General features: G+C 47.6%; 2 protein-coding genes across 2 annotated transcripts; one reads left to right on the top strand and one right to left on the bottom strand.

Moving 5' to 3' along the window:
* Positions 1 to 3,543: 3,543 nt before the first annotated feature.
* LOC119333479 (putative inorganic phosphate transporter 1-13) lies at positions 3,544 to 5,354 on the bottom strand. Its single transcript, XM_037606355.1, has 2 exons — positions 4,725 to 5,354; positions 3,544 to 4,584 (listed from the first exon to the last, which is right to left on the bottom strand). Exons 1-2 carry the CDS (start codon positions 5,352 to 5,354, stop codon positions 3,544 to 3,546), a joined length of 1,671 nt encoding a protein of 556 aa, XP_037462252.1.
* Positions 5,355 to 9,574: 4,220 nt separating this feature from the next.
* On the top strand, positions 9,575 to 11,334 carry LOC119328671 (GDSL esterase/lipase At1g29660-like). Its single transcript, XM_037601651.1, has 5 exons — positions 9,575 to 9,885; positions 10,003 to 10,188; positions 10,324 to 10,436; positions 10,509 to 10,989; positions 11,135 to 11,334. Exons 1-5 carry the CDS (start codon positions 9,597 to 9,599, stop codon positions 11,332 to 11,334), a joined length of 1,269 nt encoding a protein of 422 aa, XP_037457548.1. The 5' UTR covers positions 9,575 to 9,596.
* The last annotated feature ends 234 nt before the right edge of the window (positions 11,335 to 11,568 follow it).

The following is an 11,568-nucleotide window of genomic DNA, read 5'->3' as shown; positions in this document are numbered from 1 at the left end:
CTAGAGAGGCTAGAACATCAAATGGATATGTTCTGGAGACAAAGAGCTCATGTCAAATGGCTTCAATCAGGTGACAAAAACACAACCTTTTTCCATGCATTTGCATCAGAGAGGAGGAGAAGGAATACAATTAGTAAATTAAAAAGAGAAGATGGGGAGTGGATAGAAGGAGATGAACATCTAAGCGAGCATGTTGCAAATTATTTTTTCAACCTCTTTACATCTACAATGGGGTTCAGCAGGGAAAGGGAGCACGTGCTAAGGACCATTAGGCCAAAAGTGTCCAATCAAATGAATGCTGAATTGTGTGCTGAATATACCGAGGAGGAAGTGAGGTCAGCAATGTTCAGTATTGGGGATCTTAAGGCACCCGGGCCAGATGGAATGCCAGCAATCTTTTATAAAAGTTTTTGGCAAATTGTGGGAGATCAGGTTACTAAAGAAGTGCTACATACGTTAAGGGGCGAAGATATGCCTGAAGGGTGGAATGATACCATGATAGTATTAATTCCAAAGACAGCCCATCCAACAAGCATGAAGGATTTGCGCCCCATAAGCCTCTGCAATGTGGTGTACAAGGTGATTTCTAAAGTAATCACAAATAGACTGAAAACCATACTCCCTGATATTATTTCCCCCAATCAAAGCGCCTTCGTACCTGGTCATATTATTTCTGATAATATCCTATTAGCATATGAATTAACACACTTTTTACAGAGGAGAAGGAGAGGAAGGGTAGGATACGCAGCTGTGAAGCTTGACATGAGCAAAGCCTATGACCGTGTCGAATGGAAGTTTCTAGAGGATATTATGATGAAGCTAGGATTTCGCCATGACTGGGTCAATCTGGTAATGAAGTGCATAACCACGGTTAAATATCAAGTGAAAGTAAACAGAAGTACTACGGGTACCATCATTCCCCAAAGAGGGTTACGCCAGGGAGACCCCCTCTCGCCATACCTCTTCCTGTTATGTGCAGAAGGTTTCTCAGCTATGCTGCATGAAGCTGAAAGAAGTGGAAGTTTGAAGGGCATCAAAATATGCAGGGAAGCACCTAGTATAAGTCATTTGCTTTTCGCTGACGATTCTCTAGTGCTCATGGAGGCAAGTGCAAACAATGCACGGGTGATGAATTCCATCCTGGAATCCTATGAAGCATGTTCTGGGCAGGTAATCAATAAGGAAAAATCAGCGATTTTATTCAGCAAAAACACCAATCCTGGACAAAAGGAAGAAGTGAGGAATTCTCTACAAATTTCCTCTGAAGGGTTCAAAGGAAAATACTTGGGTCTGCCGGCTTACATTGGGAAAGCAAAAGCCAAAACTTTTCAGTACTTAAAGGACAAAGAGTGGAACAAGATACATGGATGGAAGGAGAAATTACTGTCGAAAGCTGGTAAAGAAATATTAATAAAAGCTGCAGCACAGGCTATCCCAGTGTACACTATGGCTTGCTTCGACATCACAAGAACTCTAAGTGATGACCTGAGTTCTATGGTCAACAGATTTTGGTGGAGTCAAATGGATAAGGAAAATAAGATCCACTGGATGTCTTGGGAGAAATTATCAAAACCAAAGAGTGAGGGAGGACTGGGTTTTAGAGATTTGCACTCTTTTAACCTAGCTATGCTAGCAAGACAAGCATGGCGTCTACTACAGAACCCATCCTCATTATGTGCTCAAGTACTAGCAGCAAAATACCACCCGAGAAGCTGTATTTTAGAAGCAAGGCCCAAAAATGGAATCTCCTACACATGGCGGAGCATTTTGAAAGGTGTACAACTGCTTAAGAAGGGGATCATTTGGAGGGTAGGAGATGGGAGTAACATAAATATTTGGTCAGATCCCTGGATCCCTCGAGGCATCACCAGAAGAGTATCCTCACATAAAGGCAGACACCTAGTAACTAGGGTAAATGAGCTTATAAATCCTGTCATGAATTCATGGGACACCGATCTGGTATACCAAACCTTTAATGCAGACGATGCTGAGACAATCCTAAAAATCCCCATTCTGGATAACACGAATGACTTCATTGCGTGGCATTTTGATAAGAAATGTGTCTTCTCAGTGAAATCTGCATATAGAGTGGCGGCAGATTCAGCAAAAAGGGATTCAAGGCATGGTCTGCCATCTTGTTCGGAGGGTACAAGTGAAACTTCCAATTTCAACTGGAAAAAATTTTGGGCATTACCATTGCCAAACAAGGTGCTGCATTTTCTATGGAGGATGGTGACACACAGCTTACCCCTCAAAACAAGGCTGAAACACAGGGGGGTGGAGGTAGATACCAGATGCCCTGTATGCTACCGTTTTGATGAGGATGGGGGACACTGCTTCTTGAAATGCAAAAAAGTGAAAAACATATGGAGGATGGCCCAGATGGAACACACCAGACTGAAGCTCATTCAGTGTCCTGATCCTTTTAGCTTGTTTGAAGAGGTGTTCCAGCTAGAAGAGGAAGAAAGAATTAAGGTGTGTATTCTATTTTGGAGATGGTGGCATGAGAGGAACAAAGTGAATGCAGGAGGGGAGATGAGAACTCCTCAAGTTATTTTAGCTTCAATTGATTATTATGTGTTTGTTTTCAGGAACACCAAGGAAAGAAGTATGGCCAAGAAGCAACATGTTAATCATGGGTGGTCTCCTCCCCCAAGTGAGTTTATGAAAATTAACACCGATGCATCTTTTCATGAAGTAACAAGTACAGGCGGATGGGGTTTCGTAATCAGAAATGATTTGGGCGATTTGATTGCTGCAGGGTCAGGAAGCTTGGAGCACTTATCAAATGCTCTGCATGCCGAAGCACTAGCTATGCTATATGCTGTTAACGCCGCATCTAGAATTGGATGCAGCCGGATCATCCTGGAGACTGATTCTGTGGCGCTGAAGCAAGCAGTTTGAACTGAAGCTTATAATCTAGCTGAACTGGGAGCTCTTTTTCAGGAAATAAAGCACCAGTTAAGAGTCGCTTTTGATGATGTAAAGTTGAATGTTTGTTCAAGAACATGTAACGTAGCTGCGCACACTTTGGCTGCGCTAGGAACTGAATTAGGGAATGCCAATTTCAACATCTGGGTTGGCCATTTTCCTGAATTTGTAACAAACCTTGTAGCTGGTGATACTGCCGGCAAGTAGTAGGTTATGGAATACATGTTTGTTCCTTTCAAAAAAAAAAAAGAGAAGGGTATGAAGAGATCTCCTTCGTTGATGTGTTTAAGGGTTATAAAGCAGAAATGCCTTATATTTTGGGACAGATGGATTACTTGTCGCTGCTTTAGTACAATTCTGTACTAAAGTTGTACTAAATCAGCGACAAGTAATATGGATAGGAGGAGTAAAGGAAGGGGTAAAACTGAAATTTGCTCTATTATTTGCTATGCCTAGATTTACTTGTGTTATTGCCACTTCGTTTGGAGTCTATCCCATCTCATGTCACATTGAACACTATATATAATCCAAACATCTCAAAGATACAAGTTTCCAATGTTTGAGTAATTTTGAGAAGACACTAAAATCAGCAACCGGGATGAATGGTACTTGTTACAAAATTTCCACGCTGTGGATGAACTCAACTTCAGCAACTGTTGCAGATTCTTGAGATGGTTCGCTTTCTTCCTCCATTTCCCCGGTGATATCCTCGAGTGACATCCCTTTGGATTCCGGCAAGGCAAGAGTGAACATGACTCCAACCAGGTTACACCCTGCCAGAAGAAGGAGAGAGCTCCGGATGCTCGTATGAGAATACTGGAACCAGAGAACACCGATGATGGCACCGCACTTACCCCCGGCAGCCGATATGCCGTTGCACGTCGACCGCAGCCGGGTCGGGAATATCTCGGTAGGCAGGATGAAAGTGGTGGAGTTGGGGCCGAAGTTTGCGAAGAAGAGGATCAATGCATACATGATGGCGAAGCCTGCGTGAATGCTGGGTTTGGACCAGAACTTGTAGGGCGCGGCGAGCCCGATCATGAAGATGGTCATCATGGTGAACCCCATGAGCTGGATCTTGATGCGGCCGATGCGGTCAACGAAGAGGACAGTGAGGAAGTACCCTGGCAGGGAACCGCCGACCACGATGATGGCCTGCGTGCGGGCTATCTTGTAGGTCTGCTCGAGAGGGCTCATCTCGGCCGCGTCTCCAAACCAGCCGATGCCGCTGAAGATGTCCTTCATGAAGAGGTTCAGGGAGTAGAAGACGACGTCGAGGACGAACCAGCACACGGTGGTTCCGAGGAGCTGGCGGCCATGCTTGTGAAGGAACTCCATGGAGAAGAGGCCAAACTCGTCCTGCTTAACGACGGCCTCCGCGTCCATGTCCGACACGAAGTCGATGTCAAGGACCGCGGCCATGTCAGACGCCGCTAGCTTGAGGTTCTTGGCGATGAGCGCGGTGTAGCGCGCCGTCTCGGGCATCTTCATGCGCCAGTAGTAGGTGAGCAGGGCAGGAACGGCGCCGAGCATGAGTACTATGCGCCACACGTAGTCTGCTTGCCCGAGCTGGTCAGTATCGTACGCGGCCGTGTTCTTGAAGCTCGCAGAGAGCACCAGAACAACAGCCCCAGCAGCCAGGTTCCCAAGACCCTTTATGCAGGGCAAACATAATAAGATAAGGATTAAAATATTATCTTTGACTGAGTTAGACGAGAAAAAAGAAATGCAGGTTGTAGATTAAGAATGAGATGCAGGCTCCAAAGAATATTGTGATGGTTTTACTTACACACCTGCATAGCGAAGACCGCTGCTATGAAGGCTCCGCGAGTCCTCTTGTTGGCATACTCAGACATGATGGTCGCCGAGAGCGGGTAGTCGCCGCCGATGCCGAAGCCGAGCCAGAAGCGGAAGAAGCACAACGTGGCCACAACGCACTTGGGCTTGTTGTGGAAGGAGAGGCCGGACGCGAGCGAGCACACCACCATGAGTTTGAGCGTGACGCCGTAGATCCGCTTCCGCCCCATCCTGTCGCCGAGCCAGCCGAAGAAGAGCTGCCCCAGGACTGTGCCGCAGAGCGCCACGCCGCTGACGGCGCCGGCGACGTGACCGGGGAGCTTGCCGTCCGCCGAGCGGTAGTAGATGTGGCCCAGGAGGTCGGCGATGAGGGAGGCCGAGAACAGGTCGTAGGCATCGGTGAAGAAGCCCATGCCGGCGATGACGATGGTGGTGAAGTGGTACAGCTGCGTCCCGGCGACGTCCAGGGCCTCCAGCACCTTGATCTGCTTGCGCGCCCGACGGGTCTCGCATTTCACCGATGTCACCGCGTCCAGCACGCGGTACAGCATGGCGCTCCCGGCACCATGGAGGTGGCAGAAGAGGGAGCTGCACGCGTGCCTCCTCGCAGGCCAGGTCGTGAACATTGTGCGTGGTAGTCTCTGCGAAAAAAATTCCCTTGGAAAACCAAGTGCTTCATGTTTGCCATATATAGAACGTAGTGATTTTGCCCTGTATACAGCTGGACGAATGTCCCGTGGAATATGATTACGACAGCGCCCCCAACCGCATCACATCCACCTTACATTCTCCGAAGAACACACAAAATTGACAACTTTGCTGACGAACTCGCTTAGCCCTACGTTTGTTGAAGACGACGACTACAGTTGTTCCGTATCGAGACAAAAGGACGGAAACAACAAGATCAGGGTATCTGATTAGTCATTCTTGATAAAGGTTGTTTTTATTCTCAAGGATACAAACACAATGAGAGACCCGGTCTTTGCATAAATAAGATGCACACAACCAACACTAATGGACGCGCGCGTACACACACAAAGTATTGCGTCAGCAAAGAGCTAAGTCATACAAGACCGAAACTCTTACCTTTTTTCGCTAAAGGATGGATTTTATTGACTCAAAGTGGAGCATCAAGAGGATACAAACAAATGAGTACACACCCGACCTCTGCATAGCTAAGATGCACACAGTCAACACCAACGCACACACACAAAAACACGCCGACAAATAGCAAAGTCATACTAGACCAAAGCTATGCGTAGGTGAGAAAAAAGAAAAAAAAACCCCAAAGCGATCAGATCACGATCAGCAAACTATAACAATGATCATATCTGCACCAACAATCTCATGACACCACGCGGATGACGACGTTCTTCAACAGCAACGCCTTAAGGAAGGGAGCGACACTCAAGTGTCACCGTCACCGGATCCAGCTATCCAGGGCTATATTCTAGGTTTTCACCCTGAAGAATCAGTCCGAGCATTCCGAACAATGCCTTCAACAAGGTAACGATGTAAAAACATCGCCATTGTCAGGTATACTTAACACGGGCGAGATCAAGGCTTTCACCCCGGAGCTCTAGACTAGGTGCTCAAGTAGCACCACCATCGAGGTCATTCATGTGTTGTCGCCGCCACTTTTTCCACGATCCCAGTAGCTACAGGCGATATGCCTGCCGCCACCGCACAACAATCCCTCCGCATCAAGACATCATCCACAGTTTGCATTTCGCCGCCGAAGTCAATCATCACATTTGCAGAGATGAAACTCCCACACAATCTTTTGATGGAGACCATAATCCATGGCGAGGCCGCCGCCGTCCCAGATCCAATTTCCCATGACGTGGTCAAAAGCACCGCCTAGCCGTGCCACCCGGCCATGCCATTGACCACCAAGACCTAGGTGGACGCCAACAGCCAGCACCATGGGTTGTAGCTAGCCGGCAGCCTGGGAGGCCAACGATCATGTGCATGCATGTCCACGCATGTGTATGCATATGCCTCCATGCACCAGCCCCGTGTATTTCCCCTGATTACACTCCAGGCCATGGAGATCATCCAGATTGGAGCCTGAATCACCATATAGCTGCCAGATCGGAAAAGATCGGAAAACTAGCAACATGGGACGACGACGGCCAAACCGGGGACACCATGTTATGGAGAGATCAGGAAGCCAGTCAAGCGCTGATGTCTCCGGATCTGAGCACGAAAGATGAAATCATGGGTTTTCACCCTGAAGATAAGGTCGAGCAAATCCGAGTAGTGCTTTCAACAATGTAACCACGTAAAATCCCGCCATTGCTAGGTATAACCAATTAGGTTCAAACCTTGGGTTTTCACTCGAGCTCGAGGCCGAATACTCGAGAAGCACCACCAAATCAAAATCATCATGTTGTCACCACCATTTTCCATGATCCCAACAGCTACGTGTATTGCATAGTCTTGACGTGAGATGCCACACCAGTGAAGACCATACCCGCACAAGCATACAGTCAAGCCGCAGCAAGTATTGATGGCCACCGAAGGCTCGGAACGACGAAGATCTCACCAACGCACATACGAGGAAAATTGGCAAGGGAGGAAGGTCACTGGCACCACCAAAATCCCAATTGGGGACACTATAGAGTGTCACAACGTCCTCATGCTCCGACTTCCTCTTCTGTCAAACAGAATTGGTCAGCAAAACATACTCACCGTTGCTATTGGATATGAAGGTCCAAGACCCTTCGGCCTGGAGCGACAACTGCCTTGAAGTGCAAGACCATGGTGCCATCCACACGTCTGAGTGGAGGGCCGACTCGTTGGGATGCCGAAGGTCGTTGCTACCATCCGCATACCTGCAGATGGGATTGTGGCCACCAACACCTCACCACGAGAGATCGCCTGCCTGACCGGAAACATCATCTCCGCTGCTGCACAACCATACCCTCTAGCTCAAGTCTTTGCATGTAGATCGCCTACCCGACTGGAAACATCACCGCCACCGCTGCACAACCATACCCCTGGAGCTCAAGTCATTGCTTGTAGAGGTTAAGGGGAAGAGATCTCCTCGATTCCGCCTTCATCGGCTAGTGTCGGGACATAGCCTGGCCACTGGTCTCTAGCAGTGGCGAGAGGAAGGGGGGCGGAGTGGTAGGAGGCGGCTCTCAAGGTAGTCAGAATCATGATTCTGAATCGGATTGGAGCTTTGATGGTAGGATCCATTCTTGGTATTCATTTATATTGCTTAAGTGTATTCTTCCTGTTATTATAGTGTAGTTTCCTGTTACACTATACATTTCCCTCTACGCTAACTACAGATAAACTAATTAATACTCCTCCCATCTCAAAGTATGAGCATATATTGTTTCATATGGATAAACCTTTATCCAACACCTATCCTACAATGGGGTGATGTCAGCTCCTTAGAGATAATAAATGAAATGTTTGACAAGTTCGATGAGAGACAATGAAGAGGGCGTTTTTTTTTCTATTGTGCCAACATGCCTTTATTTCACCCCGCGTTTTCTATTAGATTTTCCCTTTCTATAGGCATACATGCACAAGTTATTAGAGATAATGCTAAGAAATAAGGGATAATCTATTGTACAACATGTTTTTGCTATCATGTATGAACATGTAGAATGCGAAGGAAAGAGTCACCACTGAAACAGCTTTTTCGCCGAGTGCCAGGAGGACTCGGTGAAGGCCGATATCATCTCGACAAAGGGTTTGCCGAGTGCTACATTCGACATACCCCCTTTCGGCAAAGCAGTCTTCACCGAATTCCTTCTATCGGGTAGTCGAAAACTCTTCTCTATCATTGCACATGCCCTTGTATTTGTAGGACAGAAGGCGGGTTTAATTATAATTTTCTAAAATAAGATTTATTGGGTTTTAACGAGGCAGCATAACCAATATAGATGATAGTCGAACACACTGCCTTTGTTTGGACAACCAAGATGCAACCAGCCACAAATCAACATCATCAACAAAGTTGGTTGGGTTATGTGGAAATCCAACGGCTAAAGCCCTCTATGGCTACTAGGCAAGTCAGTTGTGAGCTCTGACGTGTTCAAACAAATAAAATACAAAAATTGTGCGCTCTGACTTTTGAGGCGACCGTACTTAGTTGTGAAGATTTCAGATTTTCAAGCATGAGCACGTGCGGAGGCATATCATCTCAAGATTTGACTTATAAGGCCTGCATTCCGTAGTTACTAATATGAAGCATGGACGCGTCGGTCTGCCGTCAGCCCGATCACACGCACAGGCTACTCTCTATCTCTTCAGTTCATCAATGGGTTGTTTCCCTCTGCCTGCACGTACAAGTCTCCGGCTGCAGTTGCATTACATATTGAAGTATATATATCCTGACCCCGAGGCACCGGCCTCGACTGCACCGGAGAATCTTATGAGCTGCCGACTCGACCTGTTCTATACTTGTATTCCAAGAGTATCTTGATTAAATCTTGCGTGATACTCCCTCCGTAAACTAATATAAAAACATTTAGGATATTAAAGTAGTGATCTAAATGCTTTTATATTAGTTTACAAAGAGAGTACTTGTCGTAGAGTATCTTGATTAAATCTTGCGTGATACTCCCTCCGTAAACTAATATAAAAGCGTTTAGAATACTAAAGTAGTGATCTAAATGCTTTTATATTAGTTTACAAAGGGAGTACTTGTCAGTACTTGTCGTGGTTCATAAGACAGTTCGGCTACTCACATTGCTGCTCCGGCAATCTGGGTCAACGCTCGCCATTAACCCAGCTTGCTGGCTAACCTTAGTATATAACGATACCCTTGAGGCCGTCGACCACAACGGCCAGCGGCAGCAGCTTGCGTCGTCTTTCCGTCGATTAGCTTGGACCTGTTGGCAGCAGCAATGGCGGTGCGAGTGAGTGTGCTCGTGGTGGGCATCCTCTGCCTGCTGGCGATGTCGGCGTCGGCGCAATACCCGTCGTCTCCAAACTCCCCGGACTCGTATCCGTCCCCAGGATCATACCCGTCTCCAGGCTCCCGGGGCGGCAACGAGGCGGAGGGTGAGGCCGTCCCCCCAAGGAACGTCACCTGCAAGGACACCGACGGGAAGCGGCCGGGGTGCACGAGCACCTGTCCCGGCCGCTGCCCCCAGCAATGCATCGTCCTCTGCCCCGACTGCAAGACATTCTGCCGTACGTACTCTTTCATTATTATTTTTATTTAAAATTCTCTTTAATTTTGAATATGTTGATTGGGTGTTGGGTTTGCGATGAAATAGTATAATATAATGCGTGTTCTGGTGAAAATAGACGACGAGGTAAAGCCGGCGAAGCCCATGCCTCCACCGGCCATGTTCGTGTTCGGAGACGGGGTGTTGGACGTCGGAAACAACAGATACTTGCCCAAGGTCGAAACGCAGGAGGGGTACCCGCCTCAAGTTTCCCAATCTAGCAGCGGCAGGTTCAGCAACGGAGCCAACTTGGCTGACACCGTCGGTACGTGCGTGACAAACCCATGATACACCCTTTTTTCTAGAAAAGGAGGATATCCCCGGCCTCTGCATTAACATATCATACGGCTACTCGTCGATCATCCATGATTGATCCGCTGTTTCATTTCATGGTGTCCAGCAACATCTATCGGCTTCCAGCAGAGCCCTCCAGCTTACATGTTGTTGAACGGTGGGCTCAACATGTGGGGCGCCAACTATGCCTCAGCGGGTTCCGGTATCAAAATCTCCACTGTAAGTCAACCCATTGCACAAAATTTGCACTTGTGCGAAATTACAAACATTTGAAATGAGAGATGCATGCAGAACGGAGAACGGTCCATCTCGTTGCCGAAGCAGCTTGAGCACTTCAAGGCGACGAGGTCCCAGATGGAGGCCAAGCTGGGTGGCGACACCAAATTGCGCGAGCTCCTGTCCAAGTCCTTCTTCCTCCTTGGCACCGGTGGCCAGGACCTCGATCCAAGATGGAATGTTGAGTCCGGATATCCACAGTCACAGACCGAGCTCCAGGAGCTCATCACTCTTTACGGGGAAGCCATCTCGTCCCTCTATGACATGGGCGCCAGGAAGATGGCCATTGTCAACGTTGGACTCATCGGCTGCAAGCCGCAGCCCTACAACTACAACTATGTCTGCGACAAGAGCTTGAACGAAAACGCCACCGCGTTTGACTCTGCCCTCAAGCCCCTCATGGCCAGCCTCTCGTCCAAGAAACCGGGGCTCTCCTACTCTATCGGCGACTTCTATGGCTTCACCACGGCCGTCTTCGCCCACCCAGCAAATTATGGTACATAGCACATAAAAAAAAACTCTTTTTTGTTGAAAATTAACCAAGCACCGATGCTCTATTTACCATAAAGCACATGTGTGTCCAATGCTCATTTAATTGTGGTTTGTTTCATTGTATAATTGTTTTGTTGTATGGCATGCAGGGCTAGTGAATACCAAGGACTCGTGCAGCCAGTGGGGCTACCCAGACTGGACGTACTGCTACAACCCAGACGGTTACTGGTTCTGGGATCCGGAGTTCATGACGGATAGGGCCGCCAAGCTGACAGCCGCTGCGTTCTACTATGGTCCACCCCAGTTTACATTTCCAGTTACCTTTAAGGCTCTGTTGGGGAAAAAATAATCTCTTCTTGTGGTATTTTAGTAGTACGTATTTGTTTCCACTCCGATTGTGCAATTGGAGCAACTGGAATACGCAATAAGTATGCCATGGAGAATAAAATAGGTCATTCTGACCTTTCTAGTACCTATGATACTAATAAAGGTTACTCCTATTGATCTTCTTTGTACCATTGTCTACGTCCAAAATTAGCTTTGTGCCCTGTGCTTCTTCCAACGGACCAAGAAAGTTATCTTG

The sequence above is a fragment of the Triticum dicoccoides genome, chromosome 7A (genome assembly GCF_002162155.2).
Source record: "Triticum dicoccoides isolate Atlit2015 ecotype Zavitan chromosome 7A, WEW_v2.0, whole genome shotgun sequence".
NCBI classification, from domain to species: domain Eukaryota; kingdom Viridiplantae; phylum Streptophyta; class Magnoliopsida; order Poales; family Poaceae; genus Triticum; species Triticum dicoccoides.
This window is presented reverse-complemented; position numbering and strand designations above follow the sequence as displayed.

Bases quoted from the DNA above. Each gene is read 5' to 3' on its own strand.
- LOC119333479 (XM_037606355.1), bottom strand. From the start codon at position 5,354: ATGTTCACGACCTGGCCTGCGAGGAGGCACGCGTGCAGCTCCCTCTTC. The intron at 4,585-4,724 runs GTGTGTAAGTAA...CCCTGCATAAAG, and splicing joins CAGCGGTCTTCGCTATGCAG to GGTCTTGGGAACCTGGCTGC.
- LOC119328671 (XM_037601651.1), top strand. From the start codon at position 9,597: ATGGCGGTGCGAGTGAGTGTGCTCGTGGTGGGCATCCTCTGCCTGCTG. The intron at 9,886-10,002 runs GTACGTACTCTT...TGGTGAAAATAG, and splicing joins CGACTGCAAGACATTCTGCC to ACGACGAGGTAAAGCCGGCG. The intron at 10,189-10,323 runs GTACGTGCGTGA...CATGGTGTCCAG, and splicing joins CAACTTGGCTGACACCGTCG to CAACATCTATCGGCTTCCAG.